Here is a 24,110-nt window from a genome sequence, read left to right as displayed (position 1 = left end):
TTGTCGTAAGAAGGAACACAACCGAGTAGGGAAGGTGTGTCCCACAGCTCCGCAAGCTGGAACGTGAGCCAAGAGGCCCGGACCGGCTAAGGGGTTGAGAGACACTCCCAGAGATGCGCGGCTGCTCCTTTCCAGCCTCCCGGCTGTTACCCTTTTAAATGTCAGCGTTCGAGGCTGTAGAGGTAGCACGAGGCATCGAAACAGAACTGTCGGATTGGCCGCACGCCTCAGTTCTAGACGCACCTCTCCACCGAAAGGCTGTTCTGACTGGCAGGGGAAGAAAGTAAACAGAGTTGAATCACCCTCCCCACTGGCCAATTGGAGGGGATTTGGATTGTGACGTGATGGGATTCTGCGAAATTGTTACTGAGCGAGAGAATGCCGGAACGGTGCGGACCGGCAAGAGCAGGGGCTCAGAAGCCGTCAGTGGACTGGGGGAAAAGTGTCTCTTAGACCTGGCGCTTGGTCCGGCCCTTGCCACCCACGTCCGGGTGGTTGGGTGAATGTCCTAGGGCTTTGGCTCGACTGAAAAGGCGGCCGAGGGCGTGTACCTCTCTTGCAGTTTCCTCTCCCAGCGCCTCGGGGCGTTTTCGGTCGAATAAACTTGCGACGACCGCCACGTGTGGCATCTTTCCAGGGGAGCCGGCTCGGAGCAGACTGCGCGCCGGTCGGGCGGATTGCGCCCGGCTCTGGGCGCCGGAGGCGGCGAGAGGCGGCAGCGCGGCGGAGCCCGGGGCCGTGGATGCTGCGTGCGGAGGCGCTGCCGGTTACGTAAAGATGAGGGGCTGAGGTCGCCTCGGCGCTCCTGCGAGTCGGAAGCGCCCCGCGCCCCCGCCCCCTTGGCCGCTGCGCCGCGCCGCGCCGCGCTCGTCGTCCGAGGCCAGGGCACGGCGAGCCGAACCTCCGCAGCCACCGCCAAGTTTGGCCGCGCCTCCGGGGCTGCTGTCGCCCGCACCATGTCCGCGGCCGCCTACATGGACTTCGTGGCTGCCCAGTGTCTGGTTTCCATTTCGAACCGCGCTGCGGTGCCGGAGCATGGGGGCGCTCCGGACGCCGAGCGGCTGCGACTACCTGAGCGCGAGGTGACCAAGGAGCATGGTGACCCGGGGGACACCTGGAAGGATTACTGCACGCTGGTCACCATCGCCAAGAGCTTGTTGGACCTGAACAAGTACCGACCCATCCAGACCCCCTCGGTGTGCAGCGACAGCCTGGAGAGTCCAGATGAGGATATGGGATCCGACAGCGACGTGACCACCGAATCTGGGTCGAGTCCTTCCCACAGCCCGGAGGAGAGACAGGATCCTGGCAGCGCGCCCAGCCCGCTCTCCCTCCTCCACCCTGGAGTGGCTGCGAAGGGGAAACACGCCTCCGAAAAGAGGCACAAGTGCCCCTACAGTGGCTGTGGGAAAGTCTATGGAAAATCCTCCCATCTCAAAGCCCATTACAGAGTGCATACAGGTTAGCGGCGTCTCCCTCTCCCACCCAACTCTCGGGTTAGTTAACCTTTGGCCGGGCAGCCTTCCTGGGCGTTAAAGGACACCACGCTCGGCCGAAAGGGTGCAAATACTTAGGATGAGATGCTGTTTAACTCTTTAAAATGATTGAACCGGTTAGAGACGGAAAGCTCACTCCTTAATCGTCCCCAGCCTCTAGAAGCCACGGAGAGCCTTAACCTGGCGGGCAGAGTGAGTGCCCAGTGCCAGCCTATGTGCGTGGCTTCATGGGGAGTGGTGCCGCCCCTCCCCTGTCCCGCCCCGCCCCCCCCCCAGGACTCCCGCACCCGGCGACTCTGGGGCCACCCCACTTGGACAGACGCTGGCGGGGGTTGGGGGGCACAGTCAAATGGCGTATCTTTTATTTTACTGTCTTGTGGGATTGCCGCGAAGTGGCCGAAACCTGGAGAGAAGCGGCGCACATTATATGGAACCTTTTAGGGATGACTAAGGGCTCGGTTAGCTGTATGCTTGCTACTTTTCAGGGCTTGCCAAGGTGGTTTTAAATTTGGCCAAGAGTCCCCAGAGAGGTTTAAAATAACACTGCTTCAGGCAGCAGAGAAGTTTGATCAAGTGATGGTTGGTTAACTTCACAACTAGTTAGCTTTTTTAATGAGATTTCAGAGTGGATTTTTTCCCACGTGATTTAGGTCGCACCCGCCACCCAGAATAGAGCAGTTGGTGAGGAGGTGTGGTTCTTGCCGGAGGTCAAGGCTGATAATGAACGTTGGGATGTTCTGGAGGCCCCGTGGAGGGGTCTCTCCCAGGGAGAGCCAAAGGCAGGGCTGATCAGATGCATGTGGCTGGTAAGACATCTGCAGTATAAAATGGGCTTTGGAGACTTATAGGAACCTTGGTCAGCCAATTCTGTTGGTTCTGTTTAACATATTCAGAAAAAGTTGGAAAGCATTCACACTTGACCATGCTGTCTCCCCATCTTTAGTAAGGTTCCTTTAACAGCTGCTGTTCTGATAAGGAAGCACAGTGCTTGGTCCTCTCATGAACTCCTTTCCCTCTGTCCTATAACACCATGTTTAAGAGGAGGTTGTTGGAGTTACTTGGAAAGTATTGTCGTTTTTTGGTGTAATTGTTGGTACTTTTAAGATGAGGCCCTGGGCCTGTGGTTTCAAAATGATCATTGGCTGGTATGGTTTGGTTTTGCTTTTTTTAAGAGAGGCCACGTAACTGCATCTCATATTTTATTTCCTTTGGAAAGTGCTTCTTGTGGAGGTGGCTGCTGGCACAGGAGTAAAGCTGAATATCCTCCTCATGGTTAATGCAAAATCAGGTTCTCTTTGCGGTTGTCATCTAGGTTGCCGTAAAACAGCACATTTTAAAGTTTGTGTCTGTAAGGTTGATGTGCCTGTCTTGGGGGATGTGACCTTTAGCGTGGCTCCCAGGGTGAGGTAGGGGTATATTAACCAGAGGGTGTTACTCACCAACAGCTGTTGGGCGGGCCTGGCTGTGTCAGCCATGTTCCCAGAGTTCAGCTCACAGGGACACCCACTGCCACCTTGAGCAAAGGCACTTTCTCCTTCAGGGAGCTGCCCAGTTGTGCAGTTGGGGAGGCCTGCGGAGCTTCTCTGTGAGCTCCCTGAGTCTGCCCAACTCAGAAGAGCATTCTGGGCCGTTCTGCTGAGTGATTTTCTCAGGCATATAGAAATGGCTGCTTATGTGTGCGTGCACGCACGCTGCTCTTTAATTCTCCATGAGGCAAGTGAGCTCAGTTGTTTCAGGAGAACCTTTTACACAGTCCAGAGTGGAAAATGAAGTGAAGTGTTAATCCCATTTTATATGCTACAGTCAGTCTTTTGAAACTAATGATGTGGTAATTGCAGGTGTCTTATTTATGTTTGGGGGCTCTGTAATGCTAGGACATGGTTGGACAAAAACCTCAGCCTCTGTAAAGACTGTCAGAAGTGTAATCCTGCTAGAGAAGGTGTGTGCAAGGGATACTCTAAATAAGAGACTCGTAGGAGGCCTCATGCATTTGGAAGTTTCCCATTCAGCTTCCAGTTAGATTGTCTTTAGGGTGGGGTAGCATCTTGATTGAAAAATTTTTTTTTAATTTTTCTATTTTTTGCTGGTATTAAACCCAGAAGATGGCCAAGAGATAGCAATTGGAATGTCTGTATTTTGTGAAGACTTTTTAAGAACTAAAATTCCAGCCACACCCCCCCTGCACAATGTGGCCCAACCAGAATCCCTCCTGCTGCTTGCTCCTCTCCTCCTAGAGTCTCATACAGATGCCACTTTTATAGAACCAGTGGCTTTATTTATATATTTATTTGTTTTGGCCACGCTGCATGGCATGTGGAATCTTACTTTCCTGACCAGGGATCGAAGCGCAGAGTCTTAACCGCTGGACCACCTGGGAAGTCCCAGAACCAGTGGCTTTAGAAGTTGAGCCTCTTAAAATTGTGTTTAGTTCAGCACAGTTATTTCTAGAGTATCCTAAGAGAAAAGACCCCTTTGAGGTGGACTGAGGTGGGTTCTGACTTGTCCTTCTGTTTCCCAGTTGTGAGATGTTAACCTACTTCCTTGAAGTCAGAGTTTGTAAACTAGAGGTCTGCTGCTGAATTTGCTTTGCAAATTTGTTTGGCTTGACTAGCACAGGGTTTGTAAAGATTTTGTTACTAACATGGAAAAATCAGGATTTCCACACAAATCCAGATTTCTGGCTTCTCTGGAAAAATCGAATGAACTGGCAATACTGCGTCTGAATTCCTGCCCAGCAACAATTGGCTTGAACTGACCGTTCTTTATATGAGGCAGTGTCCCTTATTTTAATCATTTACATGGTCTCTGTTGGCATTTAAGTTTGCAGTCTCTTCTCTATTTGAGCCTCAGTTTCTTAATACACAAGATAGGGTACTATCTCTGAACTTGGATTCTTGTGCAAAGATAATAGTTTGTGTGTACTGGGCAGAGCTGAAAATCAGGAAACATAGAAGAAACTTAGTTTTAAGTAGTACAGTACTTTACATTTTCTAATACTGTGTTCAGTTTGTTTTTCTTCACCCTCTAGATCAGATACCTTCTCAGGTGATGTACCTCTAAAATTTAAGCAGTGGATCCATGGTTAATCTGAGAAAAAGTACAAGGAATATGAACTTTTCTGTCTCCAGACCTTTTGGACACTTAAGAGTGTATTGTTTCTGATTAAGTATTAGACCCATTGGAGTACTTTTCCTGAAAACATACTGAGCTTATTATTTGAAAATGCAACCCACTTTAAGTTTATCTTGGCACACCCTGCATCCACACGCCATCCCCCACCTCTGAGCACACACCCCAAATTGGCCTCCACAAACCCACACCCAAACCCACTGACTCCCCAGACCCTCTCCCACGTCCCCTCAGCCTCTCTAGGACCACGAAAAGAAAAAAGAAAAAAGGATTATCCCAAGTTTCCTAACTTTGTGGTCACCCTGCTCATGCACACAGGCACACCCCCACACACATACACACATGGGGGTATCTTTTGGAGAGGTAAACAACAGCATCCAAATTCCAGCTCAGAAGTCATCAGAACCAGCTGATGTAGAGTCATGCTAGGTTGCCATCGCAGTGATAGAAACCTTAGGCCTTACTTCCATGCCAGGTACAATTTTACTATCTTTTTGGAGGGACTTAAATCAGCTGTCCCCAAATGGTGACGATGGGTTGAGCTTAAGGGCACTACTTACAGGATTCTGCAAACCAGAAAGCCCTAAATCCCGATCAGCACACCCCAGTTTTGTGGGAAAAATTTTAAAACAATGTACTTTTTTAATAGGGCAGAAAGAAGTTCATGAAAAACAAGGAAAGACAAGAGCTGCAAAAGCAGCCAGCAGTGGCTGCTTCTGTTTCTCTTTATCCTGTTTGAACATTTCTCTGGGCTACCTAGAATATCTGGTGGAGGGGACCTGGGTAGCTCCCACCATGGAAGTTATCCTCCAAACAGGAAATAGATTTTCTGGCCCCTCTAGCAACATCCATCACTGGCTAGCTCTAACTCAGGCGGATTTCCTTCCCTGAGACTAAAGTTTTAAAAGTTTGCTTATACAGGAGCCAGGCCTGCTCTGTGCCTCATGAACTCTTCTTCCTTAATTGCTACAAAAAGCTTTGGAGTCAACTTTTTGGTTCGGGAGAGTCTAGTACCATCAGAGGTATGAGAAGGACCCACTTCCGTTACCCAGGAGGCAGGGGTTGAGGGACAGGGCAGGGTGTTGAAATGGCCTCTGGGCAGCCCATGAATTAGCCCCTGCCCAGTCTTTCCCACTTGCTCTTCTCTTCCTGAGTAGAAGGGAGGCCCTGTGCCTTGGTCCTTAAGGAAACCACCTCTCTGCCCCCTTCTTCTTTCCATAATGCTTCCCAAAGTGATGTAGAGTGGTATTTCATAGCCTGACATGCTTCATCCAAGATGTATTTACAATTAAGTCTGAGTGGGGCCTGCATAGATCATCGTTTCGCCACCTTTTCTTCCACTTTCTCTCCCCTAAGGAGATTAGCCATTTTTTCCCCTATAATTGTCCTCTCCGTGACATTTTAGTACCACAGATATACTGTAGAGCTGCTTATGTACTGTGCCCCTTTATAAGGCCACAAACCATTGTAATAGCTTAAGACTTTTATAACCTGCCAAAGAGCCAATCTTTGCCCTGTGGGGGCGATTTCACCCCCGTCCCCATCCCCAGTGAGACTGTCTAGACCCAGGCTCATGTAACCTGTCGGGGAAAAAATGAGAGCAAAGGACTGCAAACGGGCTCTAGCTGTGGAGGATGATAGGAGTCTAAGAATTGCAAGGATGTCCTGCAGGGTTTGCTTCTGGGTTTCAGACAAGAGGCTAGAGACTCCCTTGCTTCCAAGGAAAGATGGCCCACAGCTGCTTGAGCCCCAGCTCACTGCTGTAATCTCACTCTGGGGACTGAGGCCTGTGAGGGGGCCTAACAGCTCGTTATTCCTAGTCCTGGAGGTAGGAAGGACCAGTTGCTCCCTCCTCACTTCCCTCCCCCGCCCCATCCTTCATCATCCTGCACCTAGCTGCCCTAGCAAGACAAAGCGGGGTTGCCTTAGAAGAACTGCTGCTGCTGGCGGGATTACTGTCTCACAACAGAAAATACAAGTGGAGTAGAATTACAGAGTGAAACCATTGTTTCCCGTGATATTCCTCTCAAATCTGTGAGTGGTGAGAAGAGAGAGGGGAGGAATGCAAGTGGAGCCTGGGTCAGGGAGGGAGGTACCAGAGTCCACAGCGTGCTGTTTTGATGGTAACACCCTATTACCTTCAGACGCAAAGATGTAACCTGAGGGAAATCAGTTCTTGAGACTCTGAACATAAGGGTCAGATATACATTCCTGGCTCAACTGTTGACGCTTATCCTAGGAGCTAGTCATTCTGCAATGTCTGTGGGAAATTCCCCGATTTAACTTCCCAGGGAGAAACATCATGTGACATATTGGGAAAGCGGCTGACAATGGTCTTCCTTAATAAGCTCATTGAGAAAAAAAGTGGGTGGGTGATTTCCCAGTATTCACTCGTTCAGGAGCCCCTAAAGCAACCTGACATCGTGCCCTGGTTAGAGTCGGATTTCTTGACCATCATCTTGATTTCAGAATGCCTTGTGATCGTGAGCATACTTGATTTAAAAAAAAGAAAAAGAAAAGCCAGCTTTGTCAATTTTGTTAGTCTTCCAAAAATTTTTTCCAGTTACTTTTTAAATTTTCTTTCCTCCTCTTGTCTGTTCTCAGGCTTGGAGAAAGAGCTTGCAGCATTCCAGGCCTCTGCTGCTAGAATCCTCCCCCACGTCCGACCCTCCCACCTTTTCCTAATGTTTCTCCAGCAAGTCCCGTGCCCACTGAAGAGCGTAAATTAGTGCCTAGTAATTGGTACAAAGGCAGTTTCTGTTTCTATGCAACACATGCAAAAAGGAGGGGCAAAGGAAGGAGAAAAGCCCACAGACAGTTAAAAAGGGAAAGAAATGGGATCCTCTGCTGTGGTCTTTGAGCAGTCCTGCCTCTTGCTCTGGCCCACTTTTTGTTGGGAAGTTAGTCACAGGCCTAAGCCCAACTCAGAGCATTTGGTGTAAGCAGTTGTTAGTATCAAAAGAATAGAATTTGGATGTTGGAAGTGACCTTGAGAGGTCATCACATCCATCATTTTGTCTGTAAAAAAGTGAATACTTTTTTTTTTTAAACCCTCTCAGATAGATAAGGATTGTTCCATTGAAGCATTGGGGGTGCTCTGGAGGGTTTGAAAGCACACCACCAGGGTTCAAAGTCTGGCTCTCTGCCTTGGCAGGCACATAACGTTGGGCAGAGCGTAGAAGCTACCAGAGCCTCAGTTTCCTCAGCAGCACAATGAGGACATGGGGGTCCTTGGAAGTTGAAGTGCTCCAGGCTGGAGCTTAGCCAAATGGAGATCTTCCTTCACTGAATTCTTTGCAGTTCTTAGGTTTGGATTCCTTTCCCCCATGGTCTCCTGAGGATTTTTCAGTCTGGTTAACATTTTTTTGTTTTGTTTTAACCTTGGTTTAAAGAGCTGCTTTGCATTAACCAAATTAACGGAGTGAAAGGGCAGAGGTGGAGTCAGTCGGGGTGGGGGTGGGGGTGGGGGGGAGCTCTGCCCTTTTATTATGGGAGCGGCCAAGGCCATTGCTTGTGGGATTTCCTACTCCTCCCTTCCTGGAGCCCTCCCGAAACTTTAATACCTTTTTGGTGCATTAAGGCCAGGAGTAGACATTTGTCTTATCCCAGCCTCACACGGTCCCCTCAGCAAATAATAGGACTAACGTTAGTTATTATTCATAGAGAATGCCTTTCCCACTAAGGGAGTGAGAGGCATCCATTTTTCATCCGTGGGATTTTCCAAGGCATCCTTTCTATTTGTGCTTAAAGCCCATGTTTACAACGGTGCATGGTGCACCCGCAGGCTTCCCTTGTAATCTCAGTTTATCAGCCTTTCGAGTCTTGAGATGAGAATTGAACATCTGGATCTGAAATCTAAAGGTTCTAGAGCTGCAAGAACCAGTAAGCTCACCATCTAAGCCCAGGACCACCGGGCATGTGAATTTTTTTTTTTAACCAAAATTGAAAATGATCGCAAATTTGAACAGCAGAATGGAATTCGGCCCTGATGGAGCCCTTTTTTTGTTTTTTTTGAAGTGAGGACTTTATTTAAATAGATTAAAATAAAGAGACTGGAGCTTAAGTCATACAAAACTAATGACAAGGATTTGAAAAGCAGGCAGCAGTATTTTGTATTAAATAAAGTGTGAACGTTTTTCCATGGCGAGTCTCCGTTGTTTTAGAAGTGCCTCCCAGAGGACCTGACTTGAACCGAAGTGGGGCAGTGAGGCAGGCAATAGACAAAAGCACAAGAATTCTGCCTGAGAATTATGGACATTTAAGAACTGGAAGGAATCTTACAGATCCTCTTTCATCAGAGAGATGGAGATTTTACCATCTCTCCCTTCCAGGGAGCCAGCTTTGACGGGACAGAGGCAGTCAGAAAAGCAGAGTAAGGCCTGTGAGAAGGAAACCAGCCCACCCTAAGGAACTTGAAGATGAGGGGTCTCCAGAGAGGTCTCTACCTTCAGCAGGGAGGCAGTAGGTAGAGCCAGTAGAACACCGGCCTAGGGGTCCCTCCTACCTGTGTTTGAATCCTGCCTCTGCCACTTTCTAATTATGAGAACTCTCTGAGCCTCAGTTTTCCCATCTGTAAAATGGAGTTCAGTAATTATATATTCATAGTTTTTATGAAACTGAATTCAGATGAGGTATTTAATGCATTTAGCACAGTGTCTCCATATACTAAATATTACAATTAAAAATAATCTACATGTGTTGGCCAGAAGCCCTTGAGGTGCTTAGAATTTTTGTTTACAGTTCCACATTAATCCAGCAGCAGCTCATTCATTTAAAAAATACTTGTTATCGAGTAACTCTTACATGCAAAGAGGTGTGCTAGATGTTGACAGCAGGTACTGTGAATGTTGTGGATAATAATAGTATTGATAGTAATAATAATTATAAATTATTAATGCTAGTAATAATGCTATTGATAGTGATAATAATGAAGCATCCAGCATGTATTACGTTCCAAGCCAAATGGTTTACACACATTGTTACATTTAAACTCCCAGAAGTCCTATGTGATAGGAAGGTACTCTTATTCTCATTTTATGGGAGGAATTGGAGGTAGTTAACTTAGTCCAAGGTTACTCTGAAGTTTTCCTACTGTGTTTCTAGGTGCTTGGAGTTGCACCATGAACGGTTGTTGACGAGGACTCCTTGGGTTTTTGCCAGTAGTAAGAGACCCTGTGTTTTGCATGGCTCTCTTGGATTTGGCCCCAAAGCCACCATTGTCTCTACTCTTGGGTTCTAGCTCTGGCTTCTGGTTTGTTTTTATGAAGCTTGGTGAGGAATACCTTCAGAAATCATGGACCTGGCCAAACCTATCCTGTATTTTCCAGTAGCTATCCAGAACCTTCATCCTTCCAATTGAAAAAGATCCCAGTTGTGGGTCCACAGCTGTTTTAATCAAGCCTCTTGGTTGTAAGGAACAGAACCCAAACTTGGACTGGCTTAGTAAAAACGAGAACTTTATAGGTTGCCATTTCCACCGCCTTTGGGGTCACTCTAGTGTTAGGGATCTCTGGATACAGGCGGTCAGTGCCTTCCTCTCTCCCTGGCCCAGCCTTGCTCTCCTCTGCTTTGGCTTCATTCACCGGCAGGCTGTCTCTGAACCGGTGGTAAGATAGCTGCCAGCAGTTCGGACTCCCATCCTGCCAATTCAGCAAGCCCTGTGGAAAGACAGTTCCCCTTTCCTAGTGATTCCAGCAAAAGTCCCAGGCTTCCGGCTTCAGAACACAGAATTTTGTGCCTGTCCCTGAACTCAGTCACTGTGGCACAGCTGGGTCACATCCAACCTCTGGGCCTGGGGTGTGGGGTCGCCCACCTGGAATTACGTAAACTCAGAGTGAGGAAGGAGTGGTTTCCAAAAGGAAATTCAAGGTGTGCTGTTTATTACCCCAAAGAGGCAATAGGTGCCAGACAGGCAAAACCAACAGCTGTTCATTCGATCCACCCATTTAGAACTACAGACAGGATATTCCCAAAGGCAGAGTTTGACAAAATGAGAGACAGATTAGTATGACAACAATTTCTCTCATTTTTCTCCCCTTTGAAGAGAAAGAGCTCTGAACTCTCTTTGGAGTTCAACCTATAAGATAGCTGTATACTAAATAGTCTTTGTAAAAGATAGATTATTTCAACACGTATTTCTTATCGTCAGGATCAGCCCCATAGGCCCTGCTCAGTGGATGTTCTAGGAGCCAGTACCCAAAACCTCACACGGAACACGTATAGCGGCAACAATGTGATCAGTGGCACCGTTCACTTGGTCTTAATTCCAGTCGTCTATTTTAATGCCCAGAGGAATGAATTGTGTTTACATGAACGTTTGTCACCTTGTGTGCTAATAGAGAGAGGCCTTGTCTTTACAAAGATGAGCTGTTTATATGGTGGTTCCCAATGGGATTCAGAAATCTATTCGGTGTACGTAATGCCCAACAAAAACACTGCAATAAATCGTAAGAGGCAAAAATTAGATCTTAAAAATAACTTAAAAAAACATATAAAAATGACTTAAATCTGTATGCTGTCATAATTCTACAGTATTTTTGTACCATTGCTGTTTTAATGAAAATAAGCAGAATGACAACCAAACAGCTGCTTTCCCCCTTGGGTGTTGCAATTCATACCCATGGCCAGCCACAAGATGCTTGTCTGCTGAGCATTACCCACCGAAGCGGGGGTTCCCAGCGTGAAAGAGACACAGTCTGTACCTCTGACCTGAGTCATTTTTTCTCAGTGCCCTGCTTGCTCCCAAACTTCAAAGCGCTGTCCAGGAACGCCTGCCCCAGGAGGCCTGAGGGAGTCAGGCAGGGGCTGTTTGGTAAGAGCTGGACAGCTCAACCCTGCCGTTCTTTGTGGTCTTTGGTGACAAACACCAGACTGTATGAATTAGTGGCTCACTCCGTAAAAGCTGGAAAAATGATGTGTTGATGGCGCATGTGGCATATGTGAGTAGGATCTGTGGTCATCGCAGCCTTCCTCTCGTGCCAGCAGTGTACAGAGGTTGAGCCCAGAGAGAAACAGCTGGAAACCTGATGCTGGAGCACCGTCACTAGTCACTCTGGGTCACTGCGAGTGCCGTGACCTGGGTGGCAGGTAGAGAAGGCATCCACTAACCAGACAACAGCCTCCTGTGTCTTCCTGGTTTGCTCATTGTCTTTTTTGAGCCAAAGAGAACTGAGTTCTCTTGAGCCCCCCTGCCCTCCCCACCATTTCTGCTGTTGGTGGACAAACTTTATCTTGGCAATTTGGGGTCTCTCAGTCTCTTTTGTGTTAAGTTTTATTCTCTTTTGGGTACATAGTCACAAAATCAGAGTTCTCTATGTCTCTCCTTTTGCCTTTCTTTCTCCTGGGAGTGATCTACTTGGTGGGCAAGAGCCTCACCTCTTCTTCCGGCATCATGGAAGGGCTGTCCGTGTTGCGTGCCATCCTTTGACCTTGCTGGTCTCCCCCAGGGTGCCATATACCAGCTTGGGTCCTGGTCCTCAGATGAAACATTAGGAGGGGTGGAAACTTAGGCAAACACTTGAGACCCTTTTCTCAGCGTGGCTACCCAGCTCCTCAGGTGCCCTGGTGTGTGTGGCGACTTCCCTAGAGAGGCTCAGACAGGCTCCAGGCATGCCGTGGGCCAGGCAGCAGTGGTCAGCCTCTGGGACTGCCCAAGACTGTTTCTAATAGGAGAGTCCAGAACGCTTGCACTTCTCAGACCTCTGTTCCCTAAACACAGCTCCTCCAGTTTCTCTCCCTATAGCTCAGGTCTTGCTACGAAGCTCTGGCAAATTAAGAGAATTTGAGGATTTCAGGGTCTGCTTTACATTTTTAAAACTCTATTTTGAAACCTCAAGCTTAGCAGCAACTTACTTGTTTTAAACTGTCTCTTCCCTCCCCGAGGCAATGCATCTGGAAAGGAGGGCCTGGGAGTGAGAGGATTAGAAAAACACGGAAAAAGGCTGTCTCTACATTTAGTTAAGGCCTGTGTTCTGCTTTCACCTCTAATCTTGTTCAGTGCTCAGAACTGAAGCTAGAATTTGAAAACTGGTTCTAAGGATGTCCTTGGGCGAGTCATTGGCTCTCTGAGTTGGCTTCATCTGAAACAGGATGGGTTTGAATTAAGGTGGTCATAAAAATAGCCCAGAATGCAAAGATTCAAAGAATCTACGTTCTCAGCATAGCTTTGCCATCAAACTTACATATCCTGTTCAATGTTTAGTGCCTAGTAGGTTATTTATTTACTATTTCTCTTTTCCACAAAGAACTGGGCAGAGGCAGTACAGGCTGGGGTGGGAGGAGGAATGCAGTCGTGGGAATTGGCTAATCTGGGCCTGGACCTAGCTGTGTGGACGTGGGTAGGTCACCTTACGTCTCTGCCATTTCAGAGTTGCTGAGCTGGGGGCCAGGTAATGGAGACATCAAGGCATGATGATATATCTCTTGCTGGGTTGAGAACCTAAAGAGTCAAGACTCTATTGTCTGTTGTCTTCCTTTCTGAGGTCCTGGCACATGTGCCATCTCACAGATCAGTTGAGGTTGGGAATGTACAAGCAATATTCAGACAGGCTTGCTTCCAAATAGCTAGGCACCAGCTTCCGGTGAGGAAGTACTGCATTGCAGACGTTACGGACACCCACTTCCCAGTTCAGAACCTCAAGTATGGAAACAGGCTGCTTTCCACAGATAATCAGAGGGACCAGGAAGTAAAATCTCACATCCAGACTCTATAGTGAGTCCGTTGTATCAACAAATGAAATGTAAAAGGAAACCAAATCACAAGAGGGATTCAGAGAGAGAGGCCAAGAGCAAACCATAATGTGATGGGATGGCATTCAGGCAGGATTCTTCTGAAGCTATCAAGAATTTTTATCTTTTTAGGACATCTACCTGTGTAGGTAGTAGCAACATTTCTGGCGAACAGGAGGCTTTTAAATTTCTTGATTTTTGAGTTTGATATTAATTGGAATGATTTATGCAGGGAAATGTAGAATTGGCTGTACCCAGACGATGCAAGTGTATGGGTGCTTCTGCACTTGGGTGTGGAAATGAAAAGCAGTAAAGCAAAGCTCACATTTTTGTACCTGCAGGTTAGCATTGCTTTCCCATGGGGAAGGAGGACCGATGATAATGGACAGTGCGGTGTCAATGGCTTCGGGTTGCGGCAACTGTGTGGGCTGGTGCTCCACCAGGAACACTGCGCTGGGCTCTGGGCTTTGTGTATCTGCGCCTCTTTCTCCCCCTGCTTCCTAAGGAGCCTGCTCCTTGGTGGGGCAGCCCTGCCATCGCTGCCTGTGTCACTTGGTATCTGAAGGGAGATTCCTGTCTCTTCTCAAGGGCCGTTTTCCTTTCACATATGGAAAAAGGAGAGGAGGAGGTGGGGGAGGAGTGAGAAAACACATGTAGCTTACTCTGAAAGTTTCTCACTTTCTAACAGTTTGAGAAGGAAGCAGAAGGATTCTTTGCCTTTCTTTGGTCTCGGACACTGGAGTTTCTTTCTCAATAGAGTGTAAACTACCCACCCCTCGAATGGAATCAGATCTTGATCAATCCATTGGTGGAAAAATTTGAACTCATATGCATCAAAACAGTTGTTACCTTTGTTTTGTGTAAGACTTTTCTGACTTCTCGTTATAAAAGAAATTTGTACTTGCTTAAAAAACTCAGAAAACATAGGGGAAAATTACAAAAAGAAGTAGAGGTTATCCCCTCACCTGTAGATAACTATTGTTCATATTTTGCACATATTCTTCCAGGATTTTTCCTCTCCTTTGAAGTTCACACACATACACAGCAGATCATGCACTGCTCTTTTCACTTAGCCGTGTATTGCTAACATCTTCTGTATAGAATAATCTAGTACCTTTTTAACAGGCACATATTATTCCACTGTATGGAACACTAAAGTATTAAACCAGTTCTTTATTGTTAGACATTTAGGTTGTCACCAAGCTTTACCTTTTATAAACAATGTTGGTATCCTTGTATATTTTTGTGTTCCTCCCTAATTGTTACCACAAATAATTCCTGGACAAATGTATTACCAGGTGGTCCTGGAACAATTCTAATTTCCACCCATGCCTATTTCCTCATGCCACCATCAATGATAGGTATATGAACATACTTTTTAACACTTTTACCAGCCTGATGTGTATTTCATTGGTGTCTTGATTGGCATGTTTTGATTACTTATGAGATTGACTATATTTTCATATATTTATTAATTGGATGTTAGTATTTCTTATTTTATAGATTACTTGTTTGCATCCTTGCCCAATTTTATTAAGTTGGGCTATTCATTTTGATTTGCTAGTGTCCTTTCTGTACCACAGATTTTAACCTTTTGTCATAGGCTGCAATTTCCTTTATTCGTTCACTGTTTTGGTTCTTAAATTTTTTTACTTATGTGTGTGTGTGTATATGTGTATGTATATGTATCTTACCATGCAGAAGTTTAACATTTTTAAGTATTTTAAAACTATCCTTCAAATAGGGTACTGCCTTTGATTTCATGTTTAGGAAGTCTCTCCCTATTCCAGGATTCTAAAAATATTCACCTATATTTTCTTTTACCTTTATGGTTTTATTTTTTACATTTACATGTACAGTAAATGTAAATAATTCCATTTGGAATTTAAGTGTAAGGTATAAGGGTAGGGATCCAGATTTAATTTTTTTTTTAGCAGATATCTATGCCATTTATTGAATTAAACATTCTTTTCTTCACTGATTTGAAATGCCCATCCCTGTAGTCTTGGGTTTATCTTCAGACTTGACTCTGCCCCACTGATTTGTCTTTTCCTATGCTGGTATCGCACTATCTTAATTTTTGCAGCTTTAATCATACATTTTAATAACTGGTATTGCAAGTGCTCATTTATTATTGTTCTATTCCAAAATTGTCTTGGCAAGTTGAGGGTATTTATTCTTCCCAATGAACTTTGAAATAATTTTGTTACGTTCAAGAAAAAAGAATTTCTATGGTGTGTGTTAATTTCATAGATGAATTTGTACAGAATTGCCATATTCAGAACATTGGGTCTTGCCATCAATGGGACATGGGAAATGTCCCATTTATTCATTTCCTTTCATATCATAGTTTTATGATTTTCTTCATGCAGGCCCTGAACTTTATTGGTGGGCTTATCCTGACTGACTATGCTTAGCATATAAGAAAACCATTGCTCTTTTGTATATTTACACCTATGAATGCATTTTTTTCTTCAATTTTTTTATTGAAGTATAGGTGATTTACAGTGCTGTGCCAGTCTCTGCTCTGCATTTTTAATTTTTGTCACCTTAGACTTTCCAAATAGGAAGTTGTATCAGTTGCAAGTAATTCTTATTTTGCCTCCTCCTTCCCACAATTTACTTCTTAATTTGTTATCTAGTTGCGCTCACCAGCATTTCCTGAGCAACGTTAAATAGCTACAGTGATTGGGGCAGGAGTCCATTCCTGCCTTGCCTGACTTCCGTGGGAATGCGGCCTTCATTTTACTGTTGACCCTGCTGGGGAAAGGTCTGAATCTATATTTTCTATCCTGTTAAGGAACTATTTTGTTTTCCTAAAAGCTTTTATTAGGGATGGATGTTGAATTTTATCAGATATTGTTCTGCATTTATGAAGGCAAGATATGAGTGTGGGTGGGGGTGAATTTAACCTATTAAATGACATGTAATATCATTATGATTTTCCAATATCAAATTATCCTTTTATCTCTGGAATCCTAGTTGCTTTTTTGTAATTAAGAAAAACACTATTTTTCCTCAAGAAACAGCCTTGATTTTGTACATCTGTGCGAAGCTATGATTATTAATTGACATTTTTAGAGTTCTATTTTGAAAAGGAGACCCAATTCCCTTAGATTTGTTTTACTAGATTGGGTTACTTTTCCTCAAAGCAGTGGAAGCTTCAGAGTTGGTATTTTTAACCCTCTTAAACCCAATTAAGTTTAGCCCATTTTGGGCTCTTCTATGGAGTTGTGGGAGGGGAAGAGAGAGGATCAGAGGGGGGAGGGGGAGGGTCGAGACCCTAGGCCAGGACTGCAATGGCTGTCCATCTGAGCTCTGGGGAACTTGGACAGAGCTGGATATATCCAGTTAGTAATCCCCGTACTTGTCCTCATTCTCCCTCTATATGGAAAGCTCACCACTGTTCACTTCACGACTTTACCGAAAAGAATAAGCTTCACTTGACATCATCAACTAATCACCGGGTAGGGTGGAGGCTCCTTAAAAGCAATGAGCCATCAAGTTAGCGAGTGCATAGCCAGAAGGCCCCCCCCTCTGCTTCTCTTGAACCCACTGGAGACCCAGGAGAGTTCTGGAGGCCTGACCTGTCTCTGCAAAGAAAGCCTTTTACACGTTTGATGGAGTGTTCAGTAGCCGTTTTGATCCAGTATGTTTTATACTCAGAGCTGAGTCTGTCAGTGAGAGGCGCTGAGCTTGTTGCTGAAGGGGAAGGGAAGTGGTATATAAATAATGAGAATGCACAGAAACTTGTGCTGTTACCAGCTCTGCTCCAGTAAAGCAGACTTTATTGTGTCACTGCCTCTGGGTGTGTTTTCCTGTGAAGGCCAGAAATAAAGCAGGAGTACATGTCTGTTCTTTTTTATTTTTTTCCCCCAGGAGGATGGTAACTCTCTCATTAATACGAAAGACAAGTTTAAATATTCTTTAACTGATAGTTGCTTTACCATATGATTTGTTCTGTATAAAGAAGGTTAACCATTCTTTTGGGGGCCTTAGCCTTGAGCTGAAAGGAAGGGCCTGGGGCTTCCCTGGTGGCGCAGTGGTTGGGAGCCCGCCTGCCGATGCAGGGGACACGGGTTCATGCCCCGGTCCGGGAAGATCCCACATGCCGTGGAGCGGCTGGGCCCGTGAGCCATGGCCGCTGAGCCTGCGCGTCCGGAGCCTGTGCTCCGCAACGGGAGAGGCCACAGCGGTGAGAGGCCCGCGTACCGCAAAAAAAAAAACACGTATTTTTTTCTAGATACCTTAATATGTGTCTATCATTAACTAACATGTGGAAATGCATCCTACAGTATAGGTTGTATGCAAACTCTCCACTGGGTTAAAGAGGTGGATGATTTCAAAGGGCTGCAAATTGCAATCCCCAAGAAGAATCCAGGTCCCCTGAACACACACTGCTTGGCTGGCACAGTGTTTCATCAAGTGTCGAATTTGAATGCCTTTATGTGTGGAAAGCACTCCCCAGTTGGCCCCAGATTCCTCTACAATCCATGGTCTAATATACTTGGCATTTCACCCACTTTTCTTATGTGTCTGGCTCCTGAAGACATTTGGAATTACAAATTCTGGTGTACACTAGATAGAAATTCAGGCCTGCAGATTGAGATCAGGGGTCAGCCAACTTTCTATAAAGGACTAGATAGTAAATATTCTAGGTTTTGTGGTCCGTACGATCTCTTATCACTACTCAACACTGCTGTTGTAGTGAAAAAGCAGCCATAGGTAATACATGAACAATGAGTATGATTGTGTTCCAATGCAACTCTGTATGCGGACATGAAAACCTGAATTTCATATAACTTTCCCCTGCCACAAAATGTTACTGTTCGGTTTTTTTCAACCATTTGGTAAAAACTAAGTATAGGAATGGTGTTTATTCCAGCAGGTCAGATTTGACCTATGGTCCATAGTTTGCTAACCCCTGATTTAGATCATTGACCAAAAGCCCCTAATGCTTTCCCAAAGGATCTGAGAAAAATCAAAATGATCCTAGAGCTTTTAGACCAGCAGCTCACTTCCAAATAGGTCTATTTTTAAACGCTTGGAAACTGTAAGCTTGAATTATACACGTTATATGAATCTAACAAAGGCTACGGTTGGCTCTTATTTGCTCTGGGCTCTGTGGGTGGCCCTGTGTCTCTGAAGCACTCAGGGAAAAGGATGCTAGGTCAATGACAGCACCTGGATTAGAAGCAATGAGAACAATCACATGCCAACTGTGAGGGGCAGTGAAGAGTGTGTAGCCATAAGCTAGACCGAAAGGGAACCCAATGGGAATGGACCCTGATTACACTTGAAATCTTTGTAAATCATAAGCATATAAATGCTTAATAGATCTCCAGTACATGCAGCTGATTCAGGCTTCATGACGATTTTCCACTGACTATCACTTCCATCTTGTTAAAACAAGGGGTGCCTTATTTCTTTTCCAGTCTTAGCACACAGTAGAGTGGTCTTCTGACCCATTTTTCCCACAATGGACACAGATCCGTTCAAATAAATTAATCTCCCCTCATGACTCGCTTGAAAGAAACATGTGCCAGTGAATAACTAAACCACGTTACCACTCCTTCAAGGAAACAACATCTGATGGGTGTCTGTCCTAACAAGTGTTGAGAAAACACAGAACTTTTCCTTGTCATTGCTTTCCTCCCCACCAAATCATCAAGCAGTGGACAGAGGCCTTCAGGAAAGGGACAACAGACAGGGGTTTTGGGTCTGTTGTTTTTTTTTTTTTTTACAACTTATCACGCTATGAATTCTAACTATTCATTATATTTTTTAACATAACATGTTTAAAGAACACTTCTCCCATAGATTCTTCATTTGGGTTAGTGAGGACTTGGCTGCAGTCTGATTCAGAAATAGCCCGGAAATATTCCTGTGGTCTGGGAACTCCTGAGCAGGATTTGGTCACCTGCGTGACCTGGAGTTTGAGCAGACTCAGCGCGCACACACGCACAGAGCTGAGGCCTTTACTAAATGCTTGACAGCACAAGTAGCACGGAGGTCAGACGGGATGTCGTCCTTGCCCAGCAAAGCTTAACCTTGTTGGGTTATGATAACCTGCATTTTGCCTTTTGCTCAAAAGTTCTGCTGAACTGGGTAAAAATGCTTTTTAATCCAACAGAAGTTGCAAAAGTGTAGCTTTCAACTCCATGTCATTGGATTTTTCAGAGGGTTCAGTCTGAAGCTCCTTTTTTCCTCTCCCTCTCTTTTTGGCCCTCTGAGTATCCTTGTGCATCATCCACCTTGGGTAGGGCTCAGGGTTCACCGGCTTGCTATTGCCTTTTGCTGCTGTAGCTTTTCAGCTTAGAGCTCAGTGAGGAAATATTTATACTTAGACCTGTGTATAGTGAATCTGTTTATACAAATTTGTTTTGCCCACATCACGTTTCCCATAAGATCAGGTAGGTTGTACGTGGCATGATGGCCATATCTCTGCTTAGAGAACAGCAAGTAAAACCTTAGTCATGAAGGTGATAGAGGTGTTTGTTGTTATTATCTGTGTTTTCACATCTCTGGCACAGGTTAGGAGAAGCTGGGGGAAAAGAACCATGTTTGGATGACTCAGGTGCACCACGCTGGGCAGCTCCAGGCCCTTTGAGCCTCTCTCTGGGTTCCAGGAAGGTGGGAACAGGAGTGAGAAAAGATTCCCTCCTCACACCTACCTAAGGAGTGTCTGGAGAGTTCTGTGGAAACCAGAGTCTGTGTCCTGAGTCTGTGAAGCAGCTGCTTTGGGCTGTGCTTGGAAAGGTGTGAGGAGTAGGTAGGCAGGTGCTCAGAGCTGGTGGGTGGTGACAGTCACTCACAAGAAGAGCAAGCAAGACTCTGATCTTAAGCAGCTCTTTCTGCCTTTCTGCTTGTGTGTGTCCTGCCCAACAAACATGGACACAGACTCTCCCCTGCCAATGCAGGGGTCAAGAGGCCCCCAGTGCTGGCCTGATCATGTCTGGAGGGCGGGGCTTAGCTGCGTTTTAAGTGGGACGGGGAGACAATAGCGTGAATCTGAGGAGAGCAACCGTAATGGGAGGGATGTGGAAACTCCGACAAGTGTTAAGCCTCCTCTGTAAAATGGGCCACCTCCGTGGGGTGTCCTGTAGGAAGTCAGTGAGGTAATGCGTGTGAAACCCTTAGTGCTGTGCCTGCGCTTATGTTATTATTTTAGAATTATGTGAGTTCTTCTTTTATGAGAAATATGGAAGAAACTGGGATTGTTTCAACTAGACCAGAAAAGATTAGAGAATGGCGCGATAGCAGTCTTCAGATAGTTAAGGGATTATTATGTGGCAGAGGGAAAAAACTAATTTTTAGTGTTAAGACAATATAACTTAAGATATGGCCTTCGCAGGAAGGCAGGTTTCACATCAATAAGAGTGTTTATTACAGGGATGCTCAGAAACAAGCAGGCTTCCTTGGCAGCTAAGGGGCTCTGCCACCGGAATTGCTCAGGCAGAGGTTGGGTGGCCAAACATTCAGGAGCTTAAGGGGAGATGCCTGCCTCTGTTGGGAGGTTGGTTGGATTAGATGCCCCAGTTCTCTTCCATCTGTACAATGCCAGGAAGTTTAGCAAAGGGCTAAGGTTTTTGACTCCTCGGAGAGAACTCGTGAAACCAGCAACCGTGTAGACAAAAACTGGAAAATATAGTTTCCAAGGCTCTTGGGGATCCATTGGGTACAAATAGCAAGCTCATTTACCTAGAGAAGATGATTCTCAGCAATTTCTTCATGGTATTACTTTGTTAGGGCTGCCATGACAAAGTACCACAGACTGGGTGGCTTAAACAATAGAAATTTATTTCTCACTGTTTTGGAGGCTGGGAGTCCAAGATTAAGGTGTTGGCAGAGTCAATTTCTTCTGAGGCCCGTCTCCCTGGCTTGTAGCTGGCCATCTTCTCCCAGCATCTTCACACAGCCTTTCCTCTGCGAGTCTGTGACCTAATCTCCTCTTCTTATAAAGACACCAGTCATTAGATTACATGACCTCATGTAACCTTAATCACCTCTTTAAAGACCCTATCTCCAAATACAGCCACATTCTAAGGTACTGGGGGTTAGGACTTCAGCCTATGAATGGGGGGCACACAATTCGGCCCAGAACACAAAGGAGTTATTTTCTGAGTCATCGGGATGGTTGACCAGGACCAGCCTGGAGAATTTCGGTTACACGTTCTTTAACCTGTATCCCTGATTCTCTTCTTTTAGGTGAACGGCCCTTTCCCTGCACGTGGCCAGACTGCCTTAAAAAGTTCTCTCGCTCCGATGAGCTGACCCGCCACTACCGGACCCACACGGGGGAGAAGCAGTTCCGCTGTCCGCTGTGTGAGAAGCGCTTCATGAGGAGCGACCACCTGACCAAGCACGCCCGGCGGCACACGGAGTTCCACCCCAGCATGATCAAGCGATCCAAAAAGGCGCTGGCCAACCCTTTGTGAGGTGCTGCCCACCCGAGCCAGGGAGGGACGGACCCGGAAGGACGAACTACTCCCAGCGAACAGACAGACAGGTGGGAACCACGGCCCAGAAGAGGCGCGCTGCCAGCACAGGAAGTCGCTGTTCTTTGGTCACTAGTCTAATTTTCCTCTCCCTGCGTTGTTTTTAAAAAGCACATTGTAGCCTAAGATCAAAGTCAACACTTGGTCCCCCTTGCAGAGGCAACTTTGAACCGTCTCTGACTGTTGGAGGGAAGATAAATGCTTTTTTTTTTTTTTTTTTCCTCTCCTTAATTTTCTTCTGGGGGTGGGTGGAGGGGTGGCAGGTGTGGGGAGGGGGTTAAAGCCAAGACTGGGGTAGAATTTTAAAGATTCAACACTGGTGTACATATGTCTGACTGGGTGAGTTGACTTGTAGCATCACGCGGTGATTCTGGGCCCTTTCTGCTTGCTGTCTCTCAGAATTGTTTTCTTACCTTTTAATGTAATGACGAGTGTGCTTCAGTTTCTTTAGCAAAACCACTCTCTTGAATCACGTTACCTTTTGAGATACGAAACGCCATAGCACAGCTGTCTTTATGCAAGCAAGAGCACATCTACTCCAGCATGATCTGTCATCTAAAGACTTGAAAACACAAAAGTTACTTATAGCCAATGGGTAAGCAGTATGAATTTATACTAATCAAGACACACCTTTGAAAGGTTACTGTAAGTACAGAACTTTCAAACCTTGCTTTGTATGAATTGTACTTTTTGAACATAAGCTGCACTTTTATTTTCTAACGCAGAGGATGAATAAGTTAAATACGTGCTTTAAGGATAGAAGCAGACGTTCTGTTTGGAACCACGCTATAATCTGCTTATTTTACAGTATACACGTTTCCCTATGAAATCATGGCAGAGATGTGAGGGCAGAATATATACAACAGATGCTGAAGGAGAAGGAGGGTAGTATATATATTTTTTAATTTAAAAAAGAACAAACAATTTTAACTCCATTAACTTTTCCAAAATTTCCGGTCCTTTTAATTAACCTCTTCTTATTGTACCGTAATGCCACAAAGGGCGAGGGCTTTGACTCTGTTCGGTTTTATTTGAACGGGTGCATAACAGTAACTAGCTCTGGAAACATTTATTCTTTGGGGAAAAGGTTTGTCGGTTACCGTCCCATGTTCCTACAGAACCTCCACTAACAGGTGCGAGAGTTACGTAAAAGGAAAAGGGAGCTGAAATGTGAAAAGAAAAATAACATACCCCTGTAAGTAGTGAGCGCTAAGGGAAGATACCACGATGATTTCAGAGGAGACTGCGCAAAATCATCCCTTTTGGAGAAGGAAGGCACATGGAACATATAGGAATGAAAACACAACACTGTATCTTTCACATCAGTAGCCTCACCACTATAAGATCTCGTATCCAGGGGTCTAAAATGGCCTCAACCACTATATGCATAATATGCCATTTACCTGAAAACTTAATTTTGGCCTTTACGTGGTCAGAAAAATGAACCGAGTTTTCATCGTTGAGAAGAAACCTCAAATAGGGGAGTCAGCAGTGATCGTGGGGGAAATGTTTACATATTCTTCTTTTTCATCAGAAACAACGTTTTCTGACAATTTTATCTGATATTTAAAACAGGGAGTTATGGTGCACTCTAGTTTATACGTGTGCTATGAGATGTGTTGTGTAAACCTGGGGTGAATTCATCATTTCACCTGACACATGCTTGTTTCCAGTTCAGAACCAGTGTGGGCTCCTGCAGCCGGCATGGGTCACAGCTGACTCCAACTTCCAGTACAGTAGCCATCACTAGCACGGTGTTTTTCTTTTGTTTGTTTAACCAGCGTAGTTGTATTAGTAGTTCTGTAAAGAGAACTGCTTTTAACATTAGGGACTGGGAGCAGTCCATGGGATAAAAAGGAAAGTGTTTTCTCACGGGAAAACATGTCAGGAAAAATAAAGAACACTTTCTACCTCTGTTTCAGATTTTTGAAACGCTTATTTTAAACCAAATTTTAATTTCTGTGTCCAAAATAAGTTTTAAGGACATCTGTTCTTCCATATGAAATAGGTTAGGCTGCCTATTTCTTACTGAACTCATGGAATGGTTCTGCTTGTGACCCTCTGCATGCTGCCTTTTAGTGAGTGAGGAGTTTGGCGTTGCCTAGCAACCCACTAACTTGTACAAACTCATCTTTCCCTCACAGAACGAAATGAAGGAAAACCAAGCAAAGTCAGTGAAAGACAATCTTTGTAGTTTCAGGAGTAAATCTACATGTGGCTTTTGTCCAGCACTTAGATGGTTGTAAATGCAGCAACTTGT

The 24,110-nt window shown here is 45.4% G+C and overlaps 1 protein-coding gene across 1 annotated transcript; it reads left to right on the top strand.

Annotated features, from left to right (window-relative positions):
- The first annotated feature begins 383 nt into the window (after nt 1-383).
- KLF9 (KLF transcription factor 9) lies at nt 384-24,110 on the top strand. Its single transcript, XM_065879172.1, has 2 exons — nt 384-1,461; nt 21,561-24,110. The coding sequence occupies exons 1-2, from the start codon at nt 957-959 to the stop codon at nt 21,788-21,790; spliced, it is 735 nt and encodes a 244-aa protein (XP_065735244.1). The 5' UTR covers nt 384-956; the 3' UTR covers nt 21,791-24,110.

Source organism: Phocoena phocoena, chromosome 6 (assembly GCF_963924675.1).
Source record: "Phocoena phocoena chromosome 6, mPhoPho1.1, whole genome shotgun sequence".
Classification (NCBI taxonomy): domain Eukaryota; kingdom Metazoa; phylum Chordata; class Mammalia; order Artiodactyla; family Phocoenidae; genus Phocoena; species Phocoena phocoena.
Note: the sequence above shows the minus strand (reverse complement) of the source record. Positions and strands in the feature narration are given on the sequence as shown.